Here is a 17396-nt window from a genome sequence, read left to right as displayed (position 1 = left end):
AGTCAAAGGTATGAATCCAGCACTCCTTCATAGCATTTATAAATTTAGTTATAATAAAGCTTTACTGAACACAAAATATAGCAAGGAAATACTGGAATATTCATGTCAAAGTTACATCACTACACTGTGATATCATCATAGTTATCTGCTGTGTTGTCACCATGAGTTACAAGTCCAAACCAACAGCAAGAATACACCTTTATATACATATATTTTATTCCTATTTATATTAAATATGTATCCCTTCAGTATAATAATTATATTTCAGTATCTCAAGCACTCAAGAAAAAGACTATACAAGGGCTATGCAAATCCTGAAGCAAAGTTTTCTATTTATCCAGAAGTACCTAAAACCTTTTTGGGGGATGGAGGGGCGTGTGTTGGCAGGGCCAGGCTGCTGTCACCTGCATACTGTGTATGCACAGAAATACATATACAGAGTACTGCAAAACAGCAGTCCTGGAATTCTGAGTGAGTGTTGCAATCCATCCTTTTTTTTTTTTAATTTGTTGGGACAGAATAAGGAGAAGTACTTCTGTACTGAAATGTTTTCAAATTCACAGTGCAATCATTTATTATTGGTCCTCACTAGACAAGTCTGAGATAGGACTTAATCAGTGACAAATAATTTAGTGTGTCAGAAATATTGCTGACTGTCAGAATACCTTTTCTATATTAAAAAAAATATCAACTCTAACTTAGTATCATCAAACATTTTGAAACATTTGCTTCATCTTTTCTTAGCTTCTGGCATTGTTTGTCTAAATGAAGAAATTGAAAGGGTGAGTTTTCCCTTTTTGACCAGATCTTACAACTTGGGTTGACAATCTCCTGGGAAGAAGAATTTATTGCAGTTTCTAACTAGAATTTCCTGGAATATTGTGATAGAACTAAATTCCCACACTTAAAAGTCCAGTGCCAAATGTGCTGCTTTTGCCAAATGATGATTTTAACTAAAAAATAATGATTACAGATTAAAAAACTGGAACATTTTGTGTGTCTCTGTGCAGCCAAAGTTATGTGTGCTGCTAATGCATTTTAGACTACTGGCATGTATCTCCTTATCCTGTCCATCTAAATAATAGTACCCTCCTTGTATTCCTCTTTTGGAATTTGTCCAATGTGTATATTTTCTATAATTGTTTCCAATTCAAAACCATTTCTATTAATTATCTTCACTTAGATAATGCACCAATTTTATATTTTACTAGTGCAAGTTAATTGATTTCTTACTTTACAGAACATTAATGCCTCACATACAAATGGCAAATAGCACTCTTGGCCATTTTTGCTTTTGGTATTATTATTTTTCTATTTCTTCGAGACACTATGATTAATCATTCTAAACTAATGTTAAAATGATTTTTAAGAGATGTTAACATAAAACTTTCTTCAAAGTGGTCACAGCCATTTCATAGTAACACTGGCCTGAAGAATCAGTCATTGGTGGTCACCAGGAGTGTGCCCTTCCTGCATCATTCTGATTCAGCTTTTCACCTCTTGCAGTCATTCTCTTCTGCCTGTGATCCAGTCTGTTGGTTAGATGATGTTAAAATCAACTCCCAAATGAAGTTAAAACCAGCGTACAAAACCAATCCTGCTTTGTTTCCATTTCTCTGTGTGCTTCTTGCAGCTTTCCATGGCAGCCTGTCAATTATGTTGGGATATTTCATCTGTCTTCAAGAAGTTCCCATTGGGCATGGAGAGCTGGGACACCTCTACCACACCTGAGACTCTGGCTGCCTAGTCATTCACAGGGGTCTTAGACATTTCTTCAGCTGCAATAACACATTTGCTAAGATATCCATCTAATATGGAAAAAAACCAAACTCTACTGGGTGCACAGATTTGGGGGTTTTTCACCTCAGAGCCCAGTTCTGCTGTCTGAGAGAGGTTAGCAATAGTTTGTTTGGAATAGGCTCCCCAGAGTGAGTCTCAGTCTTTCCTCTGAACCTCTGGAAATAGACCAGGCAAGACTGCTCAATATTTTTATAATATAAAACAGCAAGATGGGAGGAGGGAGAGAAAAGGTGCAAAATGCAGTAGTCTTTCAGATACTGGCCACAACATGATCACTAAACAACTATGTACATCTGTAAAGCAACAGGCTCTCGGGCACAGTCAGTGCCTGCACCAGTACCTTCTTGTGGGCTGGGGTAGCAAAATCCACCCCTGCAGGTCGTCTTCCATCTCAGTCAGATGTAAGAAGAGAAACATATTGTCTTCAGATAATCTTGGCATCTACACAGTCATGCTATATCTTGAAATGTGGAAAAAATAATACAGCAGTGGCAAAACATAAGCCAAATTCATACAGTGTTTAGCAAAATGCAGTACTCTCTTATTACTGTGTTTCCTACGTGAACTTGAGCTTATGGTGGTGAAATCAGCACATCAGTTCCGTTTGCCTTGGTTGCTTTCTCCATTAATCAGGTTCTCTTGCTGCTCAGCCAAGGCTTGCCATTTCTGCCTGTTTTTTCTGCAGCCATCCAGCAAAGGGGAGCAGGCCTCTGACACGTGTGTTAGGGCCTGAAATGCATTGAAAACGTGGAAAACAAATTGTATTCAATTTTTAATTTAAAAATGGAGAATGAAACACATCTCATATTTTTTTCAGATTTCTGAACTTAGAGGAAGACTTGTAGATCATTAAATGCACTGGTTAGTTAACACAAGAGCTGGGTACAGTTTGGACTAGGATCACTTGGTAACTGTAGATATAAGCAGCAGTGCACATTTTAGAGTAAATGATTCCAATTTTTCTGATCTTTTCATAAATAGAAAGGTAAAGCTCTCCTCTAGTAGGAAGAAATATAGATGTTCAGGCTCTAGAACTGTGGGCATTCAAGTCTGCTCAGGTGTTCTGTTAAAGTTTTCTGTTTGTCCAATCTGTATCTTTGCAGAGACACTCAGTCATGTTTCAATGGCCTACCTCCTCCTGGAGACAGTTTTCTGAGGCTTCAAAGCAAAGGCTGCCTTTGTTTCCTGACATTTTCTACAGCACAGAAGCACTTGATTTTCAGGGACAGCAGCTAGTAGCTCCCTTTCTCTATCCCTGTTTCCTTTGAACTGGTGAATGTGTGTTCTTTTCAGAAAAGCTAATTGTGTCAGAGGAAAAAATTCAAGTAATCATCCTGTTCCTTGCACTGGAAGGTTCTTAAGTATTCGGTTTTCTGTTCACCTCCTTTCTTTTTCTCACCTTAGTTTCTCTAAAATACTCGGTACAGGTCAAATAAACAGACCTTTGCTCCAATGTTGTACTGGGTTAAAAAAACCCCAGAAATCATTATGTTGTTTTTCACACTGTATTTGACCAAGCAGCTTCTCATACAGTTTGTGACCAGGACAAAAAAGCATTTCAGTGGATTATCTCATGCAATGCTTTGGTGTGTGATGAGAGAGAAAGAACTGAATGGGTTGGGAAGTGTTAAAATTGGTAAAATTGGGTCAATTTCCTATACATAGCATATCACCTTTTGTATAACAAATTCTGAATTCTTAAAAACTTGTAAACACTTTCTATCAATGCACTACCTGGATACCATTCTTTCCCTAGAGGTCAAAGCATTAGTTTTGTGACTTTCCCTGATAATCCAGAATATAACCCAAGGACATAACATCAATTGCAGAGAGCACAGCATTTTAACTAGGTTTAAAAAAATTGTGACAAAACATATTAATCAGACAAATTATAAATACTAAAATAGTAATTTCTTCAACAGAATAATGAACCATGTGTAATATAAAAAATATTTTCTAACTAAGGGGCTAGTTTTTAATTTGATTTTTATTCTAATGGTAAATCTATGTCTACCAGTGAGCAGCTCTGGTTTCAGATATTTTCTGTTCTTCCTTAGGCACCATACCTCATACAGCTGCAAACAAACAGCATCTATGAATCCAACCTGCATGCTGGGAATTTTGTTTTTCTTCTCTCTGTTCATTAGATCCTGCAGATAATAAGAGAACAAGTTCTGTGTTTAAATGCATTCAATATAAAACCCAACCAAAACCAAAGAGAGTCTGGAATTAAACAGCAGCACCTTAAAGAGCACAGCAAGCTCAGCACAGTGGAGTGTCATTACAGGTGTTAGAAGGAAGGGAATTGGACTGCATGACTTCCCTCAGGAGACTGGCTTTGGTTTGACAGAGCCCAAATATCCAGGCAAACTTACTGGGTTTGGATAGTTACATATAGGTACCAATTTAGGAATGCATTTCCTAGCCAGTTAGTAATACTGACTTAAAGGCAATAATCCTGTCTGTTCTTCTGGTTCAGAAATAATGACACACTATTGGTGTTTTGGAACCACAGAACAAAACTGGCTTCTAGGAGGCCAGGGAAGGAGCCAGTCCTGCAGGGTGGTCAGTGGGAGAAATTTTAAGTGCTGTTTCCAAAACACATTGAGCAAGAGGTGCCACTTACTGTGGGTTCTATGTTGAGTTCCTTCCGCTCTTTATCTCCTTGATCAAAGAACTCAGTAGCCACAAGCTCAGCAATCTGTAAGAGATTTCACTCATTGAGAGCTGTAAAAGTTTGTTTGCTACCTACAAACAAGTAGTTCCTATCTCTCCTATCATATTAGCCCCCACACACATCATGAGACTCCAGTTCAGGATTCCACCACTGCCTTTGCAGTAAGGACTGGGTGGAGGAAACAAACTTTAATGCAGTTTGCATTTAGGAAACCTTAAAAATTAAACACATACCCGTTGCTGAACTGGCCATGGTTTGGTTATGGCTGATAAGTCACAAGCAGTCATCAGCATTGCTCTGCAGAACAAGAAAGAAAGGGATAAATTACTCTCTGTGAAATGTATGTAGCCACCAAGTCAAGTGACTGGTAAAATAGAATATAGAATTCCAAGGAACATCAAGTCAGAAAACAAGTGAAATTAGAGCAAAGTTACAGATCTAACGCCACATGCTATTTAACAAAGTTTCTTATACAGGTTGCACACTTAGTAGTTCAGACCCAGGGAGTTCAGTGATCTGTGTGCCAATGCCAGCTTGTACAGGCCCAGGGCAAAAAGACCTGCTAGGTTTAATCAAGTTCACAGCAACATGGCATGGGAAATTGGCTACCCGGTAATATTAACTGATTTCATGATTATTCTGCTTTTACTTACAGAAATAGCTCCTTTTGTGAGGGATCTTCCATATTAAACTGCTTCTTCCTTAGAAGTTCAAAAAATTCTCCTCTCCTCCTTAAAAAGAAGTTAAAGCAAAAGATTTTGCAGGACACTGACATGATGCTAATATCCAGCAGTGATTATTCAGCCAAAGTTTCTTCTGACTTACTTGATGTAGAGTGCCAGGTCTGTGGCAAGAATGGCTTGTTTTATCATTTTCAGTGTAGCCTTGTATTCTTCAATGGAAAGGCTGCTGAGAATCTGATTTCCCTTTACAAAAAAACCCAAAACCATTGCTATCAGTAAAAAGGGCAACAGCACACCAGTTTGCTTAAATATCTCTAAGTCACCAAATCATTATGAGTTACTTGCTGATATCTGAGGTCATTCTTTTACCCTCCTTCCTCTTGAAGATTGCCTAGTTTAAAAATAAAACTTACAGTCTTCCCAAGTAATAGCAGAAAGCTGCACAGCAGCAACATCATCACTCATCATCACTGACTATTACAAAATGAAACTGCAAGCAGAGCAACATCAAAGCCTTTAAGTCCATTTTATTCATTAAAATTAAATTTGTCACTGGCTGTATCACAGCTTCTCTTTCCTCATCCTTCCCCTCCCTGAAGCAGAGGAATTATTCCCATACCTGCCCATACACCTCTAGTAAATGAAAATATTTTCCTTTTATGAAGCAGCATAAATAAGTTATTAAGTAAAAGTATGAACTCAACAGCCCCCTACTAAACCAAAGCAGTACGGAGCAGGTGAAATGGAACTCACCTCAATTGTTTTTCCATATTTGCCTACCTGAATAGGAAAGGATCTCTATACTACAAAGGATGCCAGAAGTACCACAACCTGTGACACAGAAGGAGCAGTCCTTTGGAAGGATTGTGAATGCTAAATAACTGGTCCTGAGAATTAGTTAACAGCATCTAACAAGAAGAATGTAGTATTATTTGCATATTTACTAAACTTAGGTTTGGCTTCACTTTGGAATGTCAACACAAGCAGTGTTTGGTTTGGTCTCATCAGGGCTGCTTTGTGTATGTGTAGGCTGGAATGTTTTTGAAACGAGAAGAAGGACTGGGGTTTGTTTGATGGTTCCTAAGAGGTCCTGAAAATGGCACAAAGCCTTTTGTTTCCTTTGGTGCAAGGAAGCAGGTACTCAGAAGGATGTTAGCAAGGCTTCCCTTATCAGGCAGCACTTGGAAGGCTTTGGTAGCACTCAGCAACAGAACTGTGATTTCCCTGTTGCTGCATTTGCTTTCTTTACCCAAAAAGGAATAAAGAGCACTTTAGAACATATAAGGGTGGGATTCTATCCAGAAGCTAAAAATAGAAAGTAAAATAGTTTCCTTCAGCATACACAGCAACGTGGCACTCACTGGACTATTCAGGATCATAAGGCATTGATCAAAATGATGATGCTCCATGATTGAGTGGCAATACAGCTGAGCCAGTGGATGTTCGCTTCTGAGGAGGAAAGAGATGGAGAAGTCAAATTAGACAAACATACTAGTGATCCAGATAAAACTTCCCTTTTAACATTCACCTTGTAGGAATATGGATAAAAAGATAATGCTGTTCCTTTGTCAGAGCACTTACAGCTCTGGTGTTCTGCCTTCTCTACCTGTAGAGACCAGCTGCATGCGAGGAGCGACAATGTAATAAAAGGTTACATAAGGAGTGAAAGTTCCTCTATAGAAAGCAAAGGCAACACGAAGAGTTCATTCACAAGCACAGTTTAGGAGACATTTTTGGTTTCTGCAACATGTTCTTAAATATTCTTAAACCAAATGTTCTTCACCCACCTGTCATATTTAGTCAGCTCAGCTGCTGAGCTTGTAAGTAATATGCAAACCTAATAGGAAACCCACTGATACCACTGGAAAAATTCCTGCAGACCTCAGTGCAATATGGTGCTGGGCCCAAAATGTTGATCAAGTAATTTCCTTGTGTTAGTAACTATACTGGTGTTTCATCACCACTGTTGTCATGACCAAACTACTGCAACATTGTTACCTACCCTTTGCCCAGGGTAAAATCCAAAAGGGAAACTGCTTAGAGGCCAACAGTGATGCTGACTGTTCTACAGGCAGTGAAAAAAATCCAGCGGGAAACCAAATTGTGTAGGTACAGAACTTAAAAATACCTTAGTGCAAAACTTAACAGCATCTAAAATAGCAAATTCTATTTTCTAAACTGAGTAGCATTTGAGTAGCATTTGAGTAGCTTTAGTCAAAATAGAGAAACTCCTCTCTTGAGGATTTCCAATTTCTCCCTGTTCCTTGTTGCATAATACAGTTCTTGGTTTTTGCTGCTCTGTCTTAATTTTCAACCCTTGGTCCCACATTGCTCATGTAGTCTCTTCAACTCAATCTGGATTTTTTTGGAAGTCTATTTTGCTGATGATCCTGGATCTATTACTCCAACTATAATCTGATTTACAAATGTTTAATCATGTCAGTAGCTCTTTTTGCATATAATTCCATGAGATTTTCTGTATGGTTAAAGACCATTCACAAGACTTAATGGCTGCAGGATTGGGCCCCTGTGTGAGTGAGTGCACAGAGGCTCAAATAAAAGTCATAAGAGAAGACTCTGGGGATTTAAGAAGCACAAAAATGCGGAGAGAAAGATGGAAAGACAAACAAAACCCCAGAAAGGAAGATTAAAGGATGCAAGCCCCTGAGGAATATGGGCTGGCTGCCCAGCACCTCCTCTGAGACCACCACAAAAGGGGCGTAGAGCAAATGTACTCTTGTGTTTCTTTAAGGAAACAAACCACAGGATGGTGCCAACACATGCTGGGTGAAATTCCCACTGAATGAAGTGGGATGCATATTCTGTGTCCCAGAGTTCATCCTGACTGGAGAGAGAAATATGTGAGAAATCTCTTAGGTTATCTTCCCAAGTATTGCTCCAAGCTAGAGCTTGCTTAGTACTCGCAGACCCTAACTGGGGCTGGAAATAAATTCAGCTGACTTCTGTAGAGGCACTTCAGTCAAACCCCCACTCCAGGCCAAAGGACACCGTGGCTTTCTGAGCATAGGGGTTTGGTTATGCACTTTCTGTGCTTCCTACTCTGCATGTGGGATTGGATCAAAAAGAAAATAACCCCCCTGCATAAATACCAAAAGGCTTTCAAGCAGTTTCCTTTCTGTAACTTCTACTGCCAGGACCATTTCAATTTTTGAAACTCTCCTGCTTAAGAAAAAAAATCACACACTGAATATCCACCCTCCCTGCTTCAAAGGAAAAAACAAAGGGATCTGTTCCTAGCAATAACTTTTGTATTTAGGTTTAAAAAAAAAATCATGGAACTTGCTGTTGAGAAAGGAATTATTAAGCTATAGCCATCTCAGCTTTACAGCATGTGTAAATGTTAGATTTTGCTGTCTATGACACTTTCCCAGGACATTTTTGAGAGGAGATGACGCATCTCCAGATGTCTTCCAGGAAATTTATTTTTAAATAAATAAAGCAAAAAATAGCTAACTAGTTCCAATCGCTGTGAGGCTACAGTTACTGCTGGAATCCTCTATTACCAAGCTAGAAAAAGATCACTATTCTAATGTTGTGGAGTTTGGTTTTTTTTCCTTTACATATCAGTCAGTGTTACTCCAAACACATACATCTGAAATGCAAGAGTTCTGCTTCAGCTTACTTTTTTTCTGCCTTTCAGTATTCTGTACCTAAACAAGTTTTTCCTCCCTTACGATCGTACTTTACACATAGCGAGAATGGCAGACCACTTCTTCACAGGTCACTTCAAGACCATTCTCCAGCTCTGCCAGAAGATGATGCACATTTCTGGGTATCTTTTGCCCATCTCTTTCCCAGGACACACTGCCATATCACAGGAATCACCTTAAGCCACACTTGAAATCAGCTGAAGACTCATATGTTGTTATTTGAAGTGATACCAAATTCACTTGGTTGGGCAGATTTCAAACTACTAATAAATTTTAAGTAGCTTTAGTTAAAAATGAAAATATGGGGAAAATTTTAGTCTTGTTCTGATATTTCATTCTGATAATTTTAAGCCAAAATATTTTGTTTAGTAAAAATATTTTTTCAGTGTTTTAAATATATTTTGCCTTTTTGTATTGTAAAGGCCTTTCTGTAATTCCAGATTGGATCAAAGTTAAAGAGTACAGATAACCCACAATCAATGCAAAACAACCATACATTTTTAATGTGATTTTAACTATGTCACTTATTCTAAACAACTTAGAATTCTGGAAAAACCTGGCTAAACCAAGAGTAAAACAATCTGAGTTCAAAACAATGGGGAGACCCCTCTGTACCAGAGGGGTGCAGACCTCAGTGCTGTGTGGGCCTGGACAAGAAGTGAGCAGCTGAGTAGGGCAGGGAGTGATCTGAAAAGCTGCACGTTTCCTACACACTGCCACTTGGAAGCTGCAGCCTTTTGCTGTCACTTGATGGGAAATCAGGGAGGGGACTTTGGGAGCAGGAAAACGTTGTCCCTGCACAGCAAAGAGTTCACTTAATCTGCCATCATGGTTAGTCAGCAACAGAGGCGGTGCATCTACTTCAAAGAAGTTGTGAATGGTTCTGCCTGTTCTTACGCTTACTGCTCCTTTGCACAGCCCCACAGCATCAAAGCTGTCAGGGCGTACCTAATTTAGCTCCGTGCTTGTGTTTGTTCACTCACTTGTTTTTATTTAACTTCTCTCAGACCCACTTACCTTTGTATGTAAGAGTTGTTCACTCCCCTGTGATCCAGATCGTGGCTCAGAGTTGCTATCAGCAAAGCCAGCGTTTCTAAGTCAGTCAGTTTGCTCTATATGCAAAAAGTAATGCCACAAGTGAGTTGTGGATTTATTTACTACAATGTGTTTTACATCTGCTTTCTGAATAATGAGAACTGCTCTTAGTACACAAAAGACAACTCAGTTTGGAAATGATTGATTTTATGTTTCTGCTAGGAAGATGCATCTCCCAGTGCTTGCCTTTCCCCTCAAACTAGAAAAAAATTGAATTATGTTCAATGGTGTTCAGACTCCAGAATCTAGGACATGAGAATCAGCAGGGAGTGAATTCAGTGTAGTTAAGAATAAACAATTTATGGAAATTGCAGTGGAGACTGTCAGGATTCCAAAAATAGCAGGCAAACTATCAGGATCATCAGAGATTGCTGGACCGCACACAGAGCTAAACTACCACATGCATTCCAACAGGGAGGGAAGATGGATGTCCTTGCCTTGGTCTCTTTCAGCACCTTTTGTCATTTTCATTAGTGAGATAAAGTTTGTAGAGGAAAGAAAAGCCTCTTCCTTACTGGTATTGGATTTTGACATACAAATGTATTAAAGACATGTTTATTCAGAATGAACAGAAACATTCTGTTTCCTAAAAGAATATAAAACCAAAACATATAGCCTGTTTTGCAAGAATTTAGAATCAGTATTTTATTTATTTAGAGAATCATGTAGCCCTAATCAGAACGATTACATTGTTTTTTAAATTATTAGGTGTCTTTTTAAGTGAAAGGTTGAAAATTTGTTCAAAAGCTTTGGAAGGACCATTTAAATATTTTTTTCTATGTTTTTATGTACTGTTATGTATCTAAAGCTGTACTCAGCTTTGCATTTGAACTTTAAAAATTCCTGTTGAAAATTTTAAGGAAACATCCTGAAAATGGGTCAGCCTTTTTTCTCTCTACTTTTTTGACTTGCTTGTAGCATAAGCATTAACTTTAAAAGGACATAACCATGTACATGCCTTATTAGAGATATTCCCGTTGGGAACATCCCAATAACCGCTTCCAGAGGATTTAACTGAAACAGGGAACCAAAAACCACAGCAGCAGTTTCACAAACCAAGCCCTCATAGCCAGAAGTCTTCAGCAGAAGATTCCACTGACAATACCATGGAATGATGAACATCTTACTGACCTGACAGTCAGAGCTGTGCATCATTAGAGAATTTGTCTTAATAGAGGAACTGGAAATGTACCTGAATTTTCCCAGATTTCAGAGCAGCAAACATGCACTGTGCTGTGTTGAAGGCATGTCTCCAGTTGTGATAAGCAACATTTTTCCGATAGTTTTTCTTCACACTTAAAATCCACCTGCAGAGAACCTTTAAGAAACAGCATCACATAAATGTGTTTTCATAAGAACAGATTTCTAATACATTCAAACTTTCTTAATCCCACTTGAAAACTCTCTTACTAAAAAAAAAATAAATCCATTTAACTCAATTTCAAGTTCAACTGTAACACGCTTGTAACTGTGAACGTTGATAAGAACAGGCTTACACCCGCTAGTACAGCACCTGTTTGAGTGTGTCATACTTGTGGGTTTGGGGTTTTATTGCTAAGGGCTAAATGTTAATGTCAGAAGCACTGCTGTTAATTCAGAAACTGTATGTTGAGATACCTGGGAGAAAAAATCCTTGATTATCGTGACATATTTGATGGAGAAAATTTATTTAGTTATTGAATCTTCTTAAGATCTGTTTTGAAAATAAACAGACAGCTTTTCCCTCCTATCAGTTTGCCAAAACCCAAGCAGAACTGGACTTTGGAAAGCAAATAAGTATGATAGAAAGATTACTACATTGCAGGGTATTTTCTTTTTTATGCTGGAGGAAAGCATGTCCTGGATGTTTTATTCAACAGTATCAGAAATTATGGGTTATATAATTTTATATATATATATATATATATATATATATACACACACACACACATATACACACACTTTCTTCCTACCTTTTTTTTGTAAGGAAGTGACAGTATGAAGGTCAGGTAGTAATTTGATATTGGGATTAAGGTTGTTCACCTTAGTACAGAGGTGAAGCTAAGTACTAGGACGTTCAAGGGATCAGATTGGATAATACAGCACTTTTGGCCCTTGGACACTACTAATCTAAATTGGTCTATAAACTGCTGATCTAGACAATAAATATATGCTTTCTTTAACTAATGTTAAAGAAATGTTGTAGGGCCTATGAAGCCCTACAAATTGATCTTGCATTTTGATATAAATTTTGATGGGTTTGTTGAAAATGTTATAAAGCAAAAATAAGGTATTTAGAAATGAAGATTTCTACAAATAGATGTTGTGTGCACTGAGTGGAAGAGACTGAAGAGATTTTTCTATTTTACTTGTCTTGATCACCTTTGACAGATGTGTTGGTAAAAACCTTTAGGGAAATTCTCACAGCCCATCTATGTTATCATCTGCTTCAATCTTTACTATCTCCATATCCATGAAATTCCTCCTAATCTGTAATCTGTTATTTTGTAGGGAAAGACTAAGATAATTACTACCTCATATGGACATAGTGAACAATGTTATTGTCCTCTTTGTAAGAGTTTTTCACTTCCTGAGAAGTTGCTATCCTCTCTCTCCTCAGTATTCTGTTTTCCAGTCCATTAATCATAGACTGTAAAATGATTTATCCTTCAGTAAAACCAATCTCAGGACAGACCCCAATTCTTCATATGCCTTCCTGGTTTGCTAATTACTCCTTAATACACATGTCCAATTCTATTTACAGTGAGATCATCTCATTACTCTGAATTCCTAATAATTAAGGTGCCTCTTTCTGTGGGCCTGTATTTGGCAGCAACCGTACCTCGTGTTTCATTTGGAAATTTTGCACCAGGTTGAGGTCTGTGAACATTCGAATTGTGCATAGTGTTGTTTCAAAGTCTGACAGCTCAAAGTCGCTGAAGTAGAAGTCAGTCAGGTTGAGAGTTTGTGCAGATGGCACTACAGCAGCCTGGAGAAGAATGAGAGAACACAGCTTAGTGCTAGGGCAGAGAGCAGAACAAATACCTGCTTCTTCAACAGACTAATTAAAAAGAGACACTCAATTTTACCTTCATGTGATACTGAAAACTGAGGATTGCTTCACATTTACTTCTCCATGCCTCCCTTGTTTAACATTACCTTGGATTTAACAAGCACTTTTCCATAGATCAGGAAAACAAGGGTAGAATTACCTGGTCAGTCTGGTTGTCTAAATCACCAGAGGCAAATTGTAACCAAAAGTATTGATGAAATTGGGAGAAGGAGAAAATAAGGCAGTGGAGTTACATGTTTGTTTTTATGGATACGCAGACAGACAAATCCGTAACTGTTGGCATTTTTCTAAAAATGGTGAGGAAAGAGATGTCAGTAAAACAGTTTTGCTAACAGAATCCACATTCAGCATGATGGGAGTCAGAACACATCCACTGGCAGGGCTTTCTCAGGGCTAGAAACCTAAAAAATGAGAGTTCATTTGTGATCAGTAATCTTTAAAACCTGTGGTCAGCGGTTTTGGTGCAGTTTGCATACAACCATAAACCTTCAATGTGAAATTTGAAACTACAAGGTACACAATATACCTGCTATCCTGCATATTTTTAAATCCGAGTTTTTCATTGTCGGTAATATCTCCATGTATTACATCCCACTTCTAGTTGCAAAATACTGAGTATTTATATCTGTTTCCCTTCAAAATACCAGGTTGAGATTATGCTAAGTCTTATATTAACTCTCATACTAACAAAATAAATGCTAAATCTTATACTATAGAACAAAATGTAGTATCATTTTCTGCAGTAGAATAAAAGGTGGGGTTCTCAGTGCTACTGCTGTAGAGCTATTTCACCTCAGTATGAGTGTGGTCCAAAGAAAATCAGGTAAATCTGAAATGGTGAAGGAAATAAACCTTTGTGTTTATCTTTCTCTTTGTAATTCTGGGGGAAAACATTTCTCCAGTGTGGGCAGCTGTGTCCCAGAAGGTGAGGAACTGAAAAGGAAGCATTTGTCATAATCTACAACATTAGTACATGTAACATGCAAATCCGTGGAATTGTGTCTGCCAGCCTCTGTTCCATTTCAGTTCACTGCCCTCTCCCTTGTGTGTCAGAATCAGGAAGTCACAGAAGATTATGAAAAAGAGTATCGACACAGGGAAAAAAATGCACCCTTTTTGCACATTTCTTCTGCCACTAATTTTATGTCCCTGTTTGGATTCATGTGGGATTTCAGCTGTGAGCACATGAAAGGCCTGCATGCTCAGTGGTAAATAATGCAACTGTTCAGCAAAGCTACTGACATAATTTTGAAAAACTGCAGCTGCAGGCTGGGGTTTCACGAGGAAAGGGGCTGCAAGGACACAGAAGGAGCTCAAAAGAACACCTCACTTCATTCATAATTTATCTTTCCCTTCCTTGATCTTCTGCCTTTTACAGCCACAAGAGTAAGTTTCATTTCAGCTGAAATATAAAAACCCTGCACTCTATGACAGTTTATAGTGTTGTTTAACCAGATTAACTATTTCCTTTTTCACTTAATGAAGCCACTAGAGCCTTCTGCCTCCTGTTCTACAGTATGAAAGTTCATCAGCTATTTTAATTTCAATTTATTGAGCTATGGTTTCTGTAAATACATTGGCAGCAAAAAGAAGTCAATGGAAAATGTGGGACCAATGTGTGGCAACTACAGAGAGATTTGCTTTGTTTCATCTGCTTTGGATGATAAAGCACAGGTTGTAGACAGTACCCAGGCTCAAAGGAGGTGACTGATACAATAGAACAGTTCTGTAGTATTTGGAAATGATGATTAAAGTAAAAAATTTGACTGCAGCCTACTCCATAAGGCAGATAAGAATAGAATAGAATAGTGCCAGTTGAAAAAGCCCTACAACCATCTTCTAGTCCAACTGCCTGATAAGTATATATGTTCAGATTATTTAGAAGCAAAAGGTATATCCAGAAAATAATTCACATTATTTTGGCCATCTTTATATGACAATATGAGTGCAGAAAATAAAAACTAAACTAAAAATGTAATGAGTGCAAATAAAAGGCCCATGCTTGTGCTCTGGTATCACCTTAGAAGCAGTGGCTGACACAGGCCAGGACTGTGCTAGGAAGCTGTGGACAGTTAAGCCATGCCAGTGGACACTGCCCCAGTTCTAGGTTTGCTGTGGTCCAGTTTCATCGAGCAGTAACAGTGGAACCACAAAGGTTTCATCACAAGCCCTGAGGAGGAAACCTTAGGAGAGGAGTTGCACTCTGGTCTTGTCATGGCCCTTTATTGATGAGCAGCAGTGTGGTAGGACTGAGGTTCAAAAATCCGTGTGACACCATTCTAGAAGTATCCTTATTCCCGCACCTTGTTGTGTCATTTGGCCAGACCATCCCATGCTACCCAGCTCATGGTCCCCTATGCCTGCCTTCCTCTCCATCCCTCCTGTTTGTTTTCATGCAGCAGGGGTGATGCTATTTCCCTGGAATAGCTGCTGAGGGCTTGGAGAACCTAAGCACATGCTGTGCTTTGAAATGCACTTGAAATCCTAGCTGTAGTTATTCCTTAGGCAGTGGCTTCAAAACACAGAATTAAACATGAGCAGAATAGGACACTGCACAGAAAAGCAACTAGAAAGAAATTTAAAATCATTGCATTAAAAATTAAATACAGAATTTATATGTAAGGCCATAAAGCTGCAGCCATACTTGGGATATTTGAAAGGTACCAAACCTGTAAGATATACAGCACTCAGACTTAGCTGCAGAAAGAAGAGTTCTCAACATTTTGCTTCTGGAATACTTAATCATTATGAGTTTGATACTGACATTGCACCAGTGACTGTCTCAAACTCCTGAGAAAAATCAGTTAGCACAGGTCTGGGTCTCACAGTGCTCTGGCCAGCTTTTGTCTCTCACTGTAGACACTATAATATTTCCCTTTTATGAGGTTCAGCTCAGGAACCCATCAGTATGGGCTTCAATGTCATTTTTATTTCTGCAACATATGCTTCTGCCCCTTTAAGGTTGACATCTATGTACGAGACTGCTCTTGGTTGTTCTACTAAAGCAATATTTCTAAAGTAATAGTAAAAAATGCAATTACCACTGTTACCTGCAGCTCCCTCGTTTCCTCCTCAGCAGCAGAAGCATGGTATGAGAGAACCTACAGGAAGAAAAAGCAGCCCTTAGTACAGAGAAAAAAGCCATGAGATAACAAGGTACTTTTCATAGAGCAGACTTTCCAGCGTTCCACTGCATTTGATGATGAAATTTTCTGTCCATGCAGGGCCTGAGCCAGTTTTAGGGAAGCTCTCTGAATGCATATGGGGAGATATCTGCATCTTTCACAAATCTCCCACAGCACAGAATCTTCTTGAGATAATTAGGCCAAGAAAACATAAATAGCTTCTATGAAAGAGCAAAGAATCTGATTTTCTCTTTGAAAATTTTTCATGGCCCATTTTCAAAGGCAAATAATGCACAAAGCAGCTCTTATTATGAGCCTGACATTATAGCCATAGTATTCTTTCAAGAGTTCAAAAATTCTTTCAAGAGTTTATTCAGACATGAAAGAAAGTTTTACCCTAACTGAAACTTGGCCCAAAAGTCTGAAAGACAATACATTAATTTTAAATTTTAAAAAAAAGCTCAGATTTTTAACTATTGAGAACATACGACATGAAAATGTTACAGAGTTTTATTTTTTTTTAAAGAACCCATTTAATACACTAACCTATAATCCGGAACTTCTTACAGCATCTATGAAGTGCTATAGTTGGAGACAGAATTGCTAATTTGCCATATAAGCAAATTATTTGGACAATAGTTTTACAAGCTTTTTATTTAACATGACCTAATACAGGTTTATTTGAGAAGTGTAGTGTTTCTGTTAGAGGCCACAGGGCACATAATCCCATTTTAGGAGCTCTGCAAACACTCTGTTTACATAATGGATGTTAGGAGATCCAAAGTCTACACATTTTTCACTTTCAGCTTCAAGTTATGACCCCTGAGTAATTCAGTTTCTCAGACTAAAGCCCTCTTCAGCTGTGAAGCTTAACAGGAACCAATTTAAAGGCTGTGACCAGATGATGTTCATCTTGATATGGTTTGATGGAGTCTGAGGAAATTGCTGAGAGCCTACAATAATGCTGCAGTTAACTCCTCACACTGCTTTGTCTGAAGGACTGAGCCAAAATCATCACCAAAACCTTCAGACAAGAAGAGGAAACCCCTTAATTTGCCAAACCATTTCTCCCTTCCTACACAGCAGAACGCACCCACTGTGCTGCCAGCGTGCAGCCTCATGGAGAGCAAGAGCCTCCAGCTCCTCACTCAATCTCAGCAGTAAAGTGAGGACACAGTACCAAATAAAGAGTCTGCTGGCAGAGTCAGAAACAAGCAGAAAATTCCTGAGCAACTCAACAGTCCAAATGCTGCTCTCCTGAGGGATAACAATCTCTGTTGAGTGTCCCTGGGA

At 38.5% G+C, this 17396-nt stretch overlaps 1 protein-coding gene across 4 annotated transcripts in view; it reads right to left on the bottom strand.

Annotated features, from left to right (window-relative positions):
* Positions 1–17396, bottom strand: part of PDE5A (phosphodiesterase 5A) — a 47525-nt gene continuing 30129 nt past the window's right edge. For 3 of the 4 annotated variants that reach the window (XM_054283810.1, XM_054283812.1, XM_054283813.1), the window contains exons 11-21: positions 16020–16079; positions 12748–12894; positions 11119–11244; positions 9849–9943; positions 6522–6609; positions 5303–5403; positions 5131–5208; positions 4711–4774; positions 4427–4501; positions 3867–3950; positions 1–2529 (exon numbers count right to left, since the gene is read on the bottom strand). In XM_054283810.1, coding sequence (XP_054139785.1) covers positions 2395–2529; positions 3867–3950; positions 4427–4501; positions 4711–4774; positions 5131–5208; positions 5303–5403; positions 6522–6609; positions 9849–9943; positions 11119–11244; positions 12748–12894; positions 16020–16079 — 1053 coding nt within the window. In that variant the 3' untranslated portion in view covers positions 1–2394. The remainder of the gene's footprint in view (positions 2530–3866; positions 3951–4426; positions 4502–4710; positions 4775–5130; positions 5209–5302; positions 5404–6521; positions 6610–9848; positions 9944–11118; positions 11245–12747; positions 12895–16019; positions 16080–17396) is intronic. The other variant, XM_054283811.1, reaches the window with a different exon arrangement.

This window comes from Melozone crissalis, unplaced genomic scaffold (genome assembly GCF_028551555.1).
Source record: "Melozone crissalis strain CALT ecotype California unplaced genomic scaffold, PUWL_Pcris_2 ptg000039l_1, whole genome shotgun sequence".
Lineage (NCBI taxonomy): Eukaryota > Metazoa > Chordata > Aves > Passeriformes > Passerellidae > Melozone > Melozone crissalis.
Note: the sequence above shows the minus strand (reverse complement) of the source record. Positions and strands in the feature narration are given on the sequence as shown.